A 15,479-nucleotide genomic window follows, 5' to 3' on the forward strand; every position below is an offset into this window, starting at 1 on the left:
GAGACTATTGATACAGTTCTGTTTCCTCTTGTTCTAGATAGGTTAACTGGGACTGATACGGAAAGACTGATGAATCATGAGAAATGGGCACACAGTTTTAAGAGCGCAAATAAGTTTCACTTGTTTAGTCTGACAAAAGGAGAGAGAGTGGGTATGACTGCTATATCTAAATGCTTCAAAACATAAACTTGAGACATAAAGAAGAACCATTAAGGGAAATGTTGGTAAAAGAATGAGTGGGAATAGCCAGATATACTGAAAGAACACACTCAGCCATTCAAAGTACTCAGGGTTTTAGCAGCTGCCCCATAGGAATACCAAGGTTTAAAGTGCTGTGCAATAAATTTATGTCTAAAAGGCTTACATATGATATGGTTGCTATTGATTATACAACAGTGGACTTGCTGACCCAGCAGTGCCCCATCTGTGTTCTGTCAGTTAGTGATAGCTCTTTATGATCTTTATGATGCTCTTACCAAACACACCCCAAAGCCATCATTCTAACCACCAAGCATCATGAAGATACTTAAACTTTTTGGACTACGGGGCAGTAGGTTTGAGGGTAGTTATCTTTTTCTCTGTTTCCCCATAATTCCCCACTAAGAATTCCTCTATTTCCTTCACTTTTGAGAAACAGAAGTCCCTACTCCAAACACAGTATCATATTTTCTCTATTCTACTTCCAGGCCCAAAATCTTCCTACTAACTTCTCATGCTTTGCAGCTCTGCTTTGGCCCTTGGCTAGAAAATGAGTGTTGTGGACTGCTACCTGTAGCACTCTGCTTCTTTGCTAAGAAGATGTGAGAAGCCATGCACAGATGTTACTGGACAAGGTGCAGAAAGTGGGTTTGGTGAGGATGGAATAGTGGAGAAATCATAAGTAAGGCTAGATAGCTTACTATGAGGTCACACAGAATTGTGCAGCGTTTGTAAAATGAAAGTATGATTGATACCATGATAATAGTGATGACTTATTTTGCATCCTGTAGTATTTAATATCTTTTTCTCTATCTTTTCATCCCTGCTGTTGCCTTTAATTTTAAAATAACCAGGAGGTAAGTTTGTAATTATCTCTCTACCTTTGCACAATAATGTTTGGAACCTCTGGAGACAGAGACAAATGCTTTTCTTTGCCTTCATTTATTCTTTATTTCAAGTCTTCTTTCTTTATGTGTGCTATGAATTGCTTATGGTAATTCTTCACTGAAGATAGATTTTTAATAACAGTAGGAAGGCCTAACAAAAAGGCAGGTCTATGAGACATATATATGAGTCTATATATATGAGAATATATATATATATATATGAGACTATATATACTTTGGAAGTCACAAAGGATAAATGGCAGCAGTGTGCATATGCAGATTCCTTATTCTTACACTGTTGAAGCAATCAGATCTGGATTTTTTTCCAAAATGAAAAAAAACAAACCCAAAACGGACCCTTTTTGATTGGCTTGAACTTGTTTGCATCAGATCTGTGGAATCTGTCAGGGAAAACCACCCTGGATAGAAAAAAGGCTTATTTATCTTTGTCTTCAGAAATAAGGCAGAAGGAATCCCTGGGAATCAGCTAGTCCCTTGTCCTGCCCCAAGTTGGAATCTATACTGCCTATGTCACTCTGGACAGATGCTTGTCTAACTTGTTCTTGTAAAGACCTTCAGTGATGGAGATTCCCATCCCTGCTGGACAGACTATCCCAGAACATCTCTATTTTTACTGCTGTACTCTTCCCTAATATCTAACGTAAATCTTCCTGGGAGAAATTTAAATTTATTATTTCTTGTACTGTGTGTATGGGGAACAGCTCTTCCCTGTATTTGCAGCAGCCTTTTTGGATATCTGGACTGTTATTTTCTCTTTTGGGGCTTTACGGTTCTTGTCACACTTACTGTTCTCCCCACAACCATCTCGATTTCTCTCGCACATATTTTCTCTGATGCACAGAGACCCAGACTGCAAAGGACAGTCTGGTTGAAGCATTAACAGTTCATAACACAACAGAAGAATTACTTTGGAAGGGTTCTTCAGGAATACTGGAAAATTAAGTTTTGCAGCCTTGGGGAAATGGTGAGCTGGGACTGCTTGTGTCCTGGAGAGGACAAGGGATGGGGAAGAAGCAGAGACAAAATAAGGAAGAGAAAAAGAATAATGTAGAGTATCATTGCCACTGCTTCTGCTGCCACCAAGGGGATGCGAGAAGTGGGGCAGCATTCAGGTACTGCTCTTCTGGGTTCTTTTTTTCCTGCTTATTTTGTGTCACTGTAGCACTGTTAACTCACATTCAGCTTATGATCTATTGCATACCCAAACATTTTCTCTGAAAGCAAACAAAAAACCCACTCTAAACCCCACCAACTCTTAAGCCAGTTCTCAGTCTTCTGTTTATAGTTGATTTCTATCTTAATGTGGAAGCTTGCACTATTTCTAATTGAATTATGTCCTGTTTTTCAACTATATCTCCAGTTTCTTAGGATTTAAATCATCTCTCCTAGCATACCTGTAAACTTTCCAAACCATATGTTGCTAGGAAATTTTAATAAGCATGTTTTCTAGCTCATTATAAGTATTGTTAATATTGAATCATTCTGAACTCAGAAACACGTGGGCATTTCTGTAGAATAAACAGAACCTCAATCTTGGGATATTTTGTCTGTTTTTTAGTATGTTTTCTATGCCGTATTGCATCACTTCCAAAACTGCTGAGAATATTTTGAGTGTCAGTGAACAGAGCACTCCTGACTTCATTGAAAACTAGATGACAGAAACCATGCCTCTTTAAGGCAATCAGCACCTTCCTGTACTTCTTGAATTACCTGCAGCTCAAAAACCTGAAAGCAGCTGCCAATGTATCTCCCCCAGACAACTTGGTTCTTATCTTCTCTAACTTGACCATCTTAGTTTAACCATCTTAAAAGTGCAAAAAATAGCCCAGAAGTAAACACAAACCACACAAACTTGTGTGAGGAAAGGTGGTCTGGAGAGGTAAGGAGGCACAATGTCATCCTTCCCTTGGAACAAAACAGGCTAGGAATAACCTGGAGTGAGCATGAAGGGAGTTGTGGGGGTATGAATGGAGGCCTCCCAGAGTGTGCCAGCCTCCAGGGCCTAGTAGAGGAGCACACGCATTACTGAACGCCTTGTGGCACTGACATCTGACCAGAATGGCTGGGAGCTGCCAGGATACTTGTAGCCATTGTGGAAGACTAGGGTTGAGCCAGGCACAGACACTTATTTTCTAAGCTTTTATGAAAAAAACATATAGAATCTACTGGGTTGGAAAAGACCTTTAAGATCATCAAGTCCAACCGTTACCCCAGGACTGCCAAGTCCACCACTAAACCGTGTCACTGAGGGGCTTGTCTACGTGTTTGTTGAGCACTTCCAGGGGCAGTGACTCCACCACTTCCCTGGTCAGGCTGTCCAATGCTTAACTACCTGTTCAGTGAAGAAATTTTTCCAAATATCCAGTCTAAACCTCTCCGGGTACAGCCTGAGGTTGTTTCCTCTTGTTCCATCCTTGGGAGAAGAGACTAGCCACCTCCTCACTCCATCCTCCTTTCAGGTAGCTGTAGAGAGCAGTAAGGTCCCCCTGAGCCTTCTCTGCTCCTAAACAACCCCAGTTCCCTCAGCTGTTCCTCACAAGACTTGGGCTTAAGGCTCTTCACCAGCTTTGTTGTCTTAAATGTAGAAAAAACATATAGGGAAAATAGAAGCAAAATAAAATACATGATTTTTCTCTTAATTTGGGAGAAGACATTCCTTCACTGTAACCTTCACCCTTTTGTGTAAATGCATTGGACATTTTCCTTGAACAGTGTTGTGGCGAGTGGGAGAATCACAGGACACAGGTCTCATTCTCAACTAGGGGATGCTTCAAGTCACTTCCATCTACTTGTACCTCATTTTTCATTTGCAAAACAAAAGAGCTACTTCTCCTGATTTCTTGAGTACCTAGAGACCTACAATCGTACTAAGTAAGAACTGAGTTTTAAAATTACATGATTTTATTCCTTTTTTTTTTTACTTTTACTCTGTATATGGCTACAGTGTGTCTGCCATTCCTTAATTTTCGAGTGTCTGACCTTGTAATTCGATGCTTTTGAGGAAATCTCTTTATATTAAACCTGTTAGAGCATCCAGATAGAATGCAATACGTATTGCATGGCACTAAACGGAAATTCAGCAACACTCCGTGCTCTATCCTCCCTTCTCCAGAACGCAGTAATGCAGCGGCTGTTGATGGGCGCAGCAGAGGCCTTTTACTCCATCCGTAACGGCTCAGAACAATGAACCAGCCTCAGCCCCACCGCCGTGCCCTCACCGTGCCGGCGGGGCGGTACCGACCGCAGCGACGGATGGGCCGCCGGGCGGGCGTGCGGCCGGCGCCGGCGGGGTGTCCTCCCCAGATGTCTGGCTGCCGCTGTCACTGGAGCCGCACAACCCCTGCCGGGTGCGCGGTTCTGCTTTGTCTGCCGTTCGGGAAGTCCCGCGGCCCAGCCCGGCCGATGCCCGCGTTACCGAACTCCGGCCCCGCCGAGAGCGCGGACAGGCGGAGCCGCTCCGGCCCGCAACGCGACACCGGCTTGGCCGCCCTACTCCGAGCCGCGCCGCCCGCGCCTTGCCCTGCACGCGGTCCCCGGGACAGCGGCTCACAGTGGTGTGTCCCCCCGCCCCCCTCCTCCCCGGGCGCGGCGCCGAAGGGGTTAAGGCCGCTCCCTCCCGCGCGTCCGGCCGTCCCCGCCCGCGCGTCCCCCGCTAGGCCACGGCTGACCTTCACGGGAGCCGCGCCGGGCATGCGCGCCGCCGCGATCGGGGCCCGCGGGGACCTGCGGGCGGCCCGCTTCGGTTCGGCTTGGCTTGGCTTGGCTTGGCCTGGCCTGACCCGGCCCGGGGCGCGCGGCTCGGCCTTTCCTCCGCCCGCCTGCCCGCCAGCGGCGCGCCTGGGACCACGGTGGCGCACGCCCTGCCCGTGCCGGGCGCGCCGTTGCCATTCGGTGCCGATGGTGCTGGCGGAGGAGCGCGGGGGGACGCGAGGGGGGACTGCGCGCCGCGCCGCAGCCTGCAGCCGCGCCCCGCCGCTTCGGCCCCTTCCCACTCCGCGGCGCCGGGGGGCGGCCCTCCCGTGCGCTTAGCACCCGAGTTGCGGGCGCCCCGCGGACCGGGCGGCGCTGGCGGGCGGAGGACGTGGGACTGCTTACTTCTGCAGCCGGCCCCGGTGGGCTCCAGCGTTCCGCCACTTCCCCGTGTGTGCCGTTAAATACACTGCGGGTGGCTGCCCTTAACGAACGGGAGTAGCAACACCTGCATGGGCCCGTGTCAGCAGTTCCACTGCAGGGAGAGCTGGAGCTTCTCCGGCAAGTGCAGGAGGCAGCAGTCTGCGGCCGCTAAAGGAAAGGCACGTCGTCTTGCTGGGAGTAGGGGAAAGGCTGCACAAGATGGGAGCCAGCGTTTCTGAGTGCTTCTGGGGTCTATAAAATACTGCAGATACCGGCCCACTGCCACCTTGTCAGGCATCCTAACAGATAGAATCGTTTTTAAGATTAACTGTTAGTACTACCAAATCCATGAGATGTGTAGCAGTTCCAGTTTACATGTATGTTTAGTTCCAGTTAGAACCTCAGGAGTAGTTTAGGTACTGAATAAGGCCATACCACTTTGCTTGGCATATTCCTTCTGAAGGGCTGAGGGGGAGAATAGGAACTGGTAAGAGTGTCTCCCCCTCGCAGAACCTCCGTGATTTCTATGGCTGTTGTCACACTGTAGCACTTCGATTGGAGTCACCCTAAAAATCAGTGGAGGTTGTTTCCTTCATCCCCATGTGCTAATGGCCGTGTGATCTCCATGGCTTGCTCTTCACTGCCTCACGGCTGAGGCAATACCTGTTCTGTGCTTGTTTTTATTACTGGTTGAGGGCAGAAATTTACTTGTTTCAGATCTGATTCTCTTCTGTTGGCAGCCTTGCCAGAAAATTCACAGCCCCTAGACAAGAATTTCAAGCAGAGGAATAGAATAAACCCCTCTCGTAACCTGGCAACATCTCAGCTATTGCTATGTTAGGCAGAGAGAGAAACATCAGCCCCTCACATGCCGCAGACTCACAGGGAGCTGTCGCAGTTCGGTGCCCCAGGCCACCGTTGCCTGCTCTGCCATGATGGAGGAGCCAGTACTGCTGCTTGCAGAATGGCTGCCGTGCTGCCAGCACCCGGCAGCTGCACTGGCCCGTGTCCTTCCAGGGTCGCTGTAGCAGCAGGGGAATACAGAGGGAACGGTCTGCTGCTTTCTGTCCCCTTTCCCGGGGTGGCAGGTGGGCTCCCCATTTCCAGCAGCATCCTGGGACAACACATGCATCGTTGTGCAGGGCTTTGTGTGATAAGCAGCAAGCTGTGATGCCTCGCAGCAGCTGCGGTGTTAATCATTCCTCTGCCCCTGTCAGTCACCTGGGGTCTCTAATGGAACGCTCGCATTGCACCCCGAGCCCAGTCACCCCTGGGGGAGGCTGTGGATGGCTGGGAGCATGGAAGCAAGTCAGGCGCTGTGGTCGCCATGCTGCCCCCCGCCCCCTTCCTGCCGCTGCTCGCACACTCTTTCTTTGCCCTGGCTCTCGCACGCTGTCTCTCCCTGTTCCCAGCTTTCAGCCTCCCGCTGTTCCTCTCTCTTGTCCAAAGGGGTTAGTTCTCAGCCTCACATGCTGGAAATGCTGCCAGTGAATGTTTCTGTGTGCTGCCTTGCCAGGTCCCTAGGGAAAAGGCCTGGAAATGCAGTGCAGGAGGAGCAGTGGGAGCAAGGGAAAACCATTGTTTCTCACTGCTCGCCTGCTTGCATTTTCTAATGGGAAAACACTCCCTGTGAGGTACTGAGTTCTGTGCCATTGCTGAAGTTGCCCCCTCCCCCTTCCCCCTTGCCCCAGAATTTACCATCTTCTGGTGCAGAGGAGGAGAGGCTGCAGCACTGCTGTGGAAAAGCTGAGGCATGTTTTCAGTTCGCCTCCTGCTTATCTCTGCTGTTTGGACAGAGAGGTTTAAAAAGCTGGATTTTCTGTCCCTGCAGAGTAAACACACAGAACCCGGCAGCACAAACTATTTCTGGCTTATCAGTGGAGGAATGCAGCAGCTGAGGCTTAGCTCGAGTGGGCCGTCAGGAAGGCCCTGAAGGGGCCCCCTCCCCACTCCGTGCTATTAGAAGTGTGAGAGCCCAGCAGGACTCAGAGGGGAGAGTTGGAGAAAAAGGCAGAAAAGGGAAAGAAAGAGGAAGAGAGAGAGTGAGAGAGGCTGAGCAGACCCTGATGGCTACAGACGAAGTTACAGGAGGGGCTCGCAAAGCTACGAAAAGCAAACTTTTTGAGTTTCTGGTCCATGGGGTGGTGAGTCGGGAAAGTTAGTGAGCTGGCTGGCTCTGAATAGAGGGATGATTGGAAACTGGAGGCTCTGTGCTGGGCTGGATCGGCTCCTGCAGTGTGCTCCTGGGGCGCTGCTAACTGCCTTGCCAGGAGAGCACTGGGGTCTGTAAAGCCCCCAGAATATGCACGGATTCATTGATAATATAGGCTTGTGTCTGGGGGGATGTGTGCTGTGATTTTTGCTTTGATTCTCCATGAATGGGTGAATAGCGTGCTTTTCAGTCTGATCATGGTGCAGAATCTGCACTGGATCTGACCCAAATGGGCTTGTAGGACACTTTGTTCTGTAATCAAACTTGTGTTTTGAGAAGCAATTCTGATGAAAGCCTGATGAAGTCTTGTGGTACTGCCTCTCGGTCTTGTCTCCAGTCTTGGCTCTTATGTATCCTCTGGCTACTTAACAGGTGACTTTCAGGGGCTTGGAGAGATTAGCTCTGTAGATCTGTAACAGTATGAGAACTCATCCACAAGAGAATTTCAGGGTACCATGCTTAATTAAAGCAATCCTTAAGGTCTTTAAATTTTTTCCAGCTTTTGTTTAAGAATCAGGTCTTCCATCTCCATTTAAGGGGAAATGCTAACCCTGTTTTGCTGCCATTGGAAATGATGTTCTTTAAATGACTCTAGTGATTGAGGGCAGTCACCATTTATAACATATGGATTTCTTACATTGATACACATTTAACAAAAATAAGACTCTTAAAGAGCCCCAAGGGGTGCAGATGTTTGGATGCTGATAGTATCCTAAATGCTTTCTCTCTTGAAGAATCTGCCATTCTTGAAGATTCTGCCACCTCCTGTGACACCTTTTTGAAGACGTCAGGTGGTGGTTCTTTTGCAGAGATCATAGAAATCTGTGGAGCTCACAGCAGGCTCCTGGATTGTCTCCATAATTCGGCCTTATTCCAGGTGTGTAGGAGCTAGCATGTGTCCTGCAGATCCTGAAAATGGTGGGGTTTGTGAGGCTAAGGACTTCAGGTGGCATTCTGTGTTTGTGAGAGCAGTGAACAGGTGATGTGGTGCCAGTGTACAGAAGCAGTCTGATGTGAGGTTGGCAGATGTACAAGGATGACTGAGGATCAAGTGTGCAGGTCTGTAGCAGTGGTTTTGTTTTGGGTGTGTGGGTTCATTCAGGTAGCCTGGCTAAGGATGGCTGTAGCTGGGCAGAACCGTAGGTAAGGTGGGAGGGGTGGGCAAATAGGGTGCTTTTGCCTTTTCCAAGGTTTCTGTTGGCATTTGCACACCAGTTGTCTTCCTTTAGGATCAAAAAGAGTGGCAAAAAGTTATGTGAATGTGCCTAGATGGACTTCATGTGAAAGCAGGATGCTAGTCTCTTCAACGTGGGAATTTTTAACTTATACCAGAATGAATATAGCAGAACTCATTTCCATTGCTTATTTGGATGCTGAATAGTCTGCCTTTTCTGCCCTGGGAGTTTTGCCACTAGTGGCATCTTACTTGAATATCTGCATTTGCCTGGAATATCTGCATTTGTTTGCCATCTTCCCTCTGCTTGTCAGCGAGGCTGTAGCTTCTTGTCTGTTATTCTGTTGCCTGAGCACCTCCTATATGACCCATTCCTTTCTTCCATGATGACCTTGTTTTTTTCTTCCTTGTTTGTTCCTTCCTTTAGTTTCTTCCTCATCTCAGGTTCATTTTGATCAAAACACAGGTGGGGATAGTCAGTCTTCCATTCCTTAAAAAAGGTAAAAAAAAATAATGACTTCATTTTATGTCTCCAGGCCTGTATCCTACCAAATAAGACCATGTGCCATCGCAGCCATTACCTTGAGTTTACATATGGCTGGCTATTGAGTTTTATTACCATCCACAGTGTGTCAGCATCTGAATTAATTCCTTGAAAAATCAAGTTACATAGTGAACTTTACTGGAATTCCTTGGAGTCAGTTTCTGCTCTAATTCTAGGGGAAGATCTCCTCTTAAAATTACCTTTTTTTAAATTTTATCCATGATAACATTATTTGAGTTGGTTATTGCAGGCTTCTTCTGTGTGTCGTGTCGTGTGTCCCCCCCCAATAAAAAGGGGGAGAGGTAAATAGAGGTAGAAAGTTGTGAGAAAATTTTTTGCTATGTGAACACTTTAATGAACAGGATAATTTTGCAGTATTTCCCAAGGGCAGTTAGCTTTTGGATTCACTTGATCTTTCTGGAAACATACGTTCCTTTGCTAAGGTCACTTCGCCCTTTGCTCTTGTGCACCTGATCTTGCCTTTGTTCTTTACCATATGGGCAGCTTAGGAGATGTCTTCTTCCCTTTTTGTCCCAGTCAAGTAAGATAACCTTTGAAAGGTGAAATCTCTTAGTGGTTAAAAATCTCAAGTGCAATACTTCATTCTCATTCTGCTGGAGTTCTTGATAGTTTGGTACACCGCTGGTTAGCAGTTCTTCTTTTAAAAAAGAGTTGTTTCAGTTATTTGTTTTTATAATTATTTTACTTCTGTTTGATCAGGATCTTGCACATTTGTTTTGTGGGAAGAGGTAATTTTTATTATTTTTGTTTTCTTTCCCAAAGGCCTCATCCCTGACTTTGTCCTTTTTTTTTTTTTTGTTGTTGTTGTTCCTGTCTTCTCTGTTTCTAGCACTTTTGTGGATTAATACGGCTTTAATCACCACACTTAGGTTGATTTATCTCTTTACTGATGCATTTTATCTCTTTACTGATGCATTTTCTACTGTCCACTAGTACATTTCAGGCTGTCTTTATGACATCTTCCTGTGGGTGTCCAGCTGTTGCCTTAAATTTTGTTGACCCAGACCAAGTTTTTAGTCTTCCTGCAGGCTGTTCCTTTTCTTGGTTTCTTCTATCCTTTAGACCGTAACACAGGCCTCTCTGCTGGCTGTATCCCTTCAACGGATGTCATCTTTGTCTTCCTCTATCCCCCTCCCCCCCCCCCCCCCCCCCCATTTTTTTTCTTAATTTTTCTTACTCAAACAGGTATCTTCCCATATAGCCTTGATATAGCCTTGAGAAGGTCTATGGTGCAGATTGTGCTAAAGCTCTTGTCCAGACATTTGTCCTTTGTGACTCACTTGCAGCAGCCTTCTCTTTGGTGCCTTGTACTGTCGACCTTGCCTGTGTCATCTTCACACAAGAAGCTGCTGAGAGGTTCGTTTTCTTGTCCTGTTGTTCTGACCTTTTAAATCTCCTTTTGTGTCCTTTTTCTGTTCCCACTTTAGCTTCCTTCCAAAACCAATCTTCTTGCCTTTTATACAAAAGATACGCCTGTAGAAGTCTATGTCCCTTTCTTAACTATCAAGTCATATCTGTATTTACAATATACCTGCTGTCAGTTCAGATGACCTTTTTCCCATAGCGATCTGTTCTTTGTCCTCTGCGCTTTGCTTAGGAAGCTCTTCTTGTTAATACAAGTCCTCATCCATATTTATTTTCTGCTAATATGTGTTTCTTGTGATAGTTCCTGCCAATCTCTACAGTTTACTATTAGTTACGCATTCAAGACTGCTAATTTATACAAACCTGTGTATCGCTTATGTGACTCCCTTGCTTATCCTCAGTCTTCTTTTTGTCTGGTTACCTACCTCTCAAATCCAGTAATAGAATTTTATGACAAGTACAGAAACAGTGTTATAATTTCAAGTACAGTGAAAGAAAGGTCTCAAAGCATGCCGTCATGTAAATAAATATTTAATAGAGTGATAAATAACTTGTTGCCAATGTTAAGAGACAGAGAAACAGGTGTGGTGCCCCGGAGATGTACAGAGTATCTGATAGATTTATGAGCAACTTGGAAAAGGGGATGAGCAGTGAATTACATAAACAAGTTTTGAATCTCCTCCTGCATTGCTGGGTTTTAAATGAACTATGACCATTCAGGAGCAAGACTTGGATGACACTGTGAACTGCCTAATGTGTAGCCACTGCTCCTAAGAAAGCAAGTTAGTCTTATTAAGAGATGGGGCAGAGAATAATACAGAAGCAACTGTAAATCCGTGTCATATACTTACAAGAATGTTTTTCTGATTTTGGTTGTCTGCATAACAAACGAGGAAGAAGAGGGGTAACTCAGAGGACAGTAGTAGTGGGAGGCCTGTGAAGGCTTCAGGAATAAGAGAGTTGTTTTGTTTTTTTTCTACTTATAATAGCTAAGGATGGAGATTGATTAGGAAAGTTGTAAAATCTCTGTCACTGGAGGCTCTTGGCATTGGTTAAAGAAGTAAACGGAGGTACTGGTGGTACTTGAGGAAGGACTGTATGATCTTGTGGACTTACATTTCACTATATTATAAAAAATTATTTATTTTATTAGAATGGCCATCTGTTTTAAGTGGATAAAAGTTACTGTTTCTTCCAGCCAGTCATCAGCTTGTAGAGGTCGCTAGTAGAAGTGGTGAGGTGGGGAGAATACTAGGTTTGAAAAAAGTAGAACTTTATTAATGAAGAATATCCCACTAATTTTTATATTACCATGGATATAAATACTGTCTTGTCAGAGCATAAATCAGCTAACACTAGAAAGGCTAGAAAAGAGCCTCGTGAACTGTCATTTTTGGAAAGTTTGTTCCACTTCCATAATACAGGGCTGTCTGCATGGTTCTCTGTGCTGGGACATTGTCAGGGCACAGGTCCTGGAATGGAATCACTGGTTTGTTGCATATGCATTTCCCTGGTTTGTTAAACAAGGAGATGTTTGGGGTAAGTGTAGGACAGCTTGGAGAAATCAAGGGACCTTACCGCAGTGAAGAAACTTGATTTGGTGGGTATTTGCAGAAGACTGGTAGGGTGAAAACATCATACAGTATTCAGCCATGTAAGTAAGGTACGAACAGAAATGGCAGGTTTGTCCTTTCCTAGCGCTGGACTAACTCCAGGCTAGCAAATACAGAAAAGTTCACACACAATTAAAAGAAAATTGTATTAGTTTTATTAGTTATAGCTAGGCCTTCTGTAGAGATCAATGTGATTTTGTGCAGTATTGCCTGTTAAACAAATTTGAGCTGCTCATTGAGAAATCTTGGATTTGCTGATGAATGTAAGTGCATAGATGTAATCGATCTAATTGATCTATGAAAGGTTTGAATTGCTCTTCTGTTTTTGTTGGTTTTGGTGGGTTTTTTCTTTTTTTTCCTTGTTTGTTTAGTTGTTTGTTTTTGGTTTTTTTTTTAAGAAATACTGTAGGAATATGAAAACAGTCACACTGGATCGTTTAGCCCAGTGTACTCAGTTGCAGGAAACAGCAGAAGACTGCATGGAAGTATGGGAACAATGCGAAAACGTAGTGATGCTTGATCTCAATACTTAGCATTTTGTAGCTCTGGAGCTTTCTGACGCAGAGCCGCCCTCTGCGCGTGGTATCTCTGCATGGATTTTATCCATGATAAAATGTCCACTGATGTCTTCCTGAACCCATATAAACTTTTAGCATTCACAGGGTTTTGTGTCAGGAATTTTTGCAGCTTATCTTGTATAAGGAAGTCATTGGTCCTGCCAACTGCTAATTCTTGTCAGGGAAGAGACTGCAAGCTCTTGATCAGTCTCCTCTCTTTCCATGATACTCATGCTGTTGGAGAGCTCTGTTACTTCTCCCTTGTCGAAGCATTCCTTTTTACAGAGTGAAAAGGTGTGTTCTGATGGTTCTTCACACAAAATCCTTTTTATTCATCGTATCATCACAGTAGTGGATGTAATCAGATCTATTACAATGAGCAAGCTGATGGAACTTGATGGTATATAGGACTTGTTACTTTCCGTTCCAAAGATAGTTTTGTTTTTCTTTCTTGGATGCATACAAGTGCTTCATTTGCAGTTTGATGTCTGATTATTCTGAGCCGTGAATGGACATATATGAAATAGAAACTTCTTCTCAAGTTGCAATTTCTGTAAATGTGATGGGTTTTAAGTTAAAGATTTTTGGATTTTTGTGAACATTATTTAAAGTTGAGTGGAACCTGTAGCACTTGGACCTTTATTCCAGGATGTGAAAGCTTTTGAGAAATGGAGGAAGATGAATATGGCAGACAAGCTAAAAGAATTGCAATACTGATGTTTCTCCTTACTAAATCTCTGTAAGATTCATAGATTTTAAAAAGGGAATTCATATGAAGTAACATCTGCAGTTAGAGGAGAGGAGAGGAGCTGTCTGGGAAACCATTTGTGCAGTCAGAAACCTGTTGCTATCAGGAAGCATCAGTCTAGTCTGAATTTCTTAGCTGTTTCAGATACTTATAGTGACCCATTTGTACCTCCAGACCGCATCTGGCACCTCCCCTTGCTTTTGCTTATGCCCTATGGAAATCAGGAGCTGCTGTAATGCCTTGGCAGGATATATTGTCTAGCCAAGGTAGCTTCTATTTTTAGTTAAAAAAATACGCTGTTTGTATACTTGGTAATTATTGTTGTTCTCAAAATCTGCCAGTTGCTCTGTTAACAAGAAGCCCATGGCTTTTCACTGCATGCCATCAGAGTCCTGTGTAGTACAAACATGGATAAAGTCTCAGTCTTTCAGAAGAAGAAATTGCTGTAGGTGCAGCTCAATGCTACATGCCATTGCAGTGACTTCCTGCTCTCTGTTCAGTCTCTTTCTAAAGATCTTGTAGGTAGTTTTGCTTTTCTTTTCTTGACATTTTCACCTGTCAGTTCTCCAGGTTATTTTCCTCTGTCTGGTATGTCCAGACAGGAGCCCTTCTTTTTTCTGCTTCAGCATTTTGGTCACTATGATGTTGATGTCCCTGGAGAAAAGACTGCAGCAGAAATACATAGAAAAGCACCACTCCAGTGCTGTCTCATTTCTGCCACCAGGGAGGTGAAGTTCACTTGAAGAACGCCAAAGTGGAAAGAAACTGTCATCTGATGTGATAGAAGGTTCAGGCAGGGAAGAAAGCAGAAAAGCCAGATGTGGGGCTTTGGAAACTGGGCAGTAGAAGGTTAGCGATAGGGACTTGGCAGCAGTTGTTGGGGAGGGAGGTGGTATGCTTGTGGCACTGACAGTGTGCTTAGTTTTGGAAGGGTGTAGTCAGGGGCAGTGGTAGACTGTGTGCAGTAATGCAGGCAGTCAGCAGAACTCTTAGGGACTCGTATGCAAGCATGGAATACTGGTTGTGTGCCTTTCACAGAATCACAGGAGGGTTAGGGTTGGAAAGGACCTTGAAGATCATCTAGTTCCAGCCCCCTGGCTCTAAGTGCTGTACCCTTTGTCTTTGCTCTGCAGGCAGCTCTGCTCTACTCTTCATCCTCTCAGAGCTGTGAGAGTGGTCCCTTCAGCGGGGGACATAACTGTGATCTTCCTCATTTCCTATGCCCACAGTGGTTTTGCCCTCTGTCCATTAAAGTCTTTGAAGTACTGCAGAGTCTATGTGTATGGAGTCAATGCAGGAAAAAAAGTGGTTAGGTCTGTGGGTAAGAACAGTTGGGTCAGGTAGAGGTGTCTAGGGTAAACGATTTCCTTGGAAGGAGGATGTGTCAGTGTTGTTTTGCACTGCAGCCCTTACCATGGAAGACACTTGTTCAGGACAGATTGCATCCCTCTGAGAAGAGGGGAGAGACAGATCCTAACCCCTAGATAGGTGCAGCTCCAATATTTCTTTCAAAAGACATAATGGTAGTGAAGTACTCTTTCGTATGAAGACTTCTTTTTTTTTTTTTATGTCAATATTGTGAAAAATTCAGTGTATTATCTGTCACTGCCTTGTCTTGCACGTGTGTTAGAGAGCAAAATAAGCTTTTAGATACGTAAGGTACTGCTTGTGTGTTCTCCTTTTACAAGTTTACATAGAGAAAACATTTTTGTATCTTGAAGTCTGGTGGGCTTGCAGCAGGGAGATGGTAATTGTGCAGTAAGTTACATTTCTTCTGTGGGTGATATTGGAGATGGGAACATGAGAAGGGAAATTGAATATGCTTTTACTAGAGCAGTCTCATTTTTCTCCGTTTTGTCATTTCTCTGTGTTTTTCCTATTTTGATGTGTAACAAAGGGAACTGAAGGAAGTTCAAAAACCTCAGACTTAGACTGAGAGTAGGCCTGGCTTGCTGACCTTGTTCTCCAGGCCTTAAGGTGTCCTTCATAGTAGCAGGAAAGCTGGCCTGCAGTCTGATCCTTGTGG

At 45.0% G+C, this 15,479-nt stretch overlaps 1 protein-coding gene across 7 annotated transcripts in view; it reads left to right on the top strand.

Annotated features, from left to right (window-relative positions):
* The window catches only part of SMARCD3 (SWI/SNF related, matrix associated, actin dependent regulator of chromatin, subfamily d, member 3), a 90,362-nt gene that overhangs the window by 24,871 nt on the left and 50,012 nt on the right, over positions 1-15,479 (top strand). Inside the window, exon 1 of one of the 7 annotated variants that reach the window (XM_065667128.1) lies at positions 7,135-7,363. The exons of 3 other annotated variants lie outside the window; for them this stretch is intronic. In XM_065667128.1, the coding sequence (XP_065523200.1) occupies positions 7,286-7,363 (78 nt within the window). In that variant the 5' untranslated portion in view covers positions 7,135-7,285. Of the gene's footprint in view, positions 1-7,134; positions 7,364-7,716; positions 7,804-8,234; positions 8,309-12,388; positions 12,412-15,479 lie in introns of those variants that run through there. 3 more of the 7 variants (XM_065667136.1, XM_065667135.1, XM_065667130.1) reach the window with 3 other exon arrangements.

Source organism: Lathamus discolor, chromosome 2 (genome assembly GCF_037157495.1).
Source record: "Lathamus discolor isolate bLatDis1 chromosome 2, bLatDis1.hap1, whole genome shotgun sequence".
Classification (NCBI taxonomy): domain Eukaryota; kingdom Metazoa; phylum Chordata; class Aves; order Psittaciformes; family Psittacidae; genus Lathamus; species Lathamus discolor.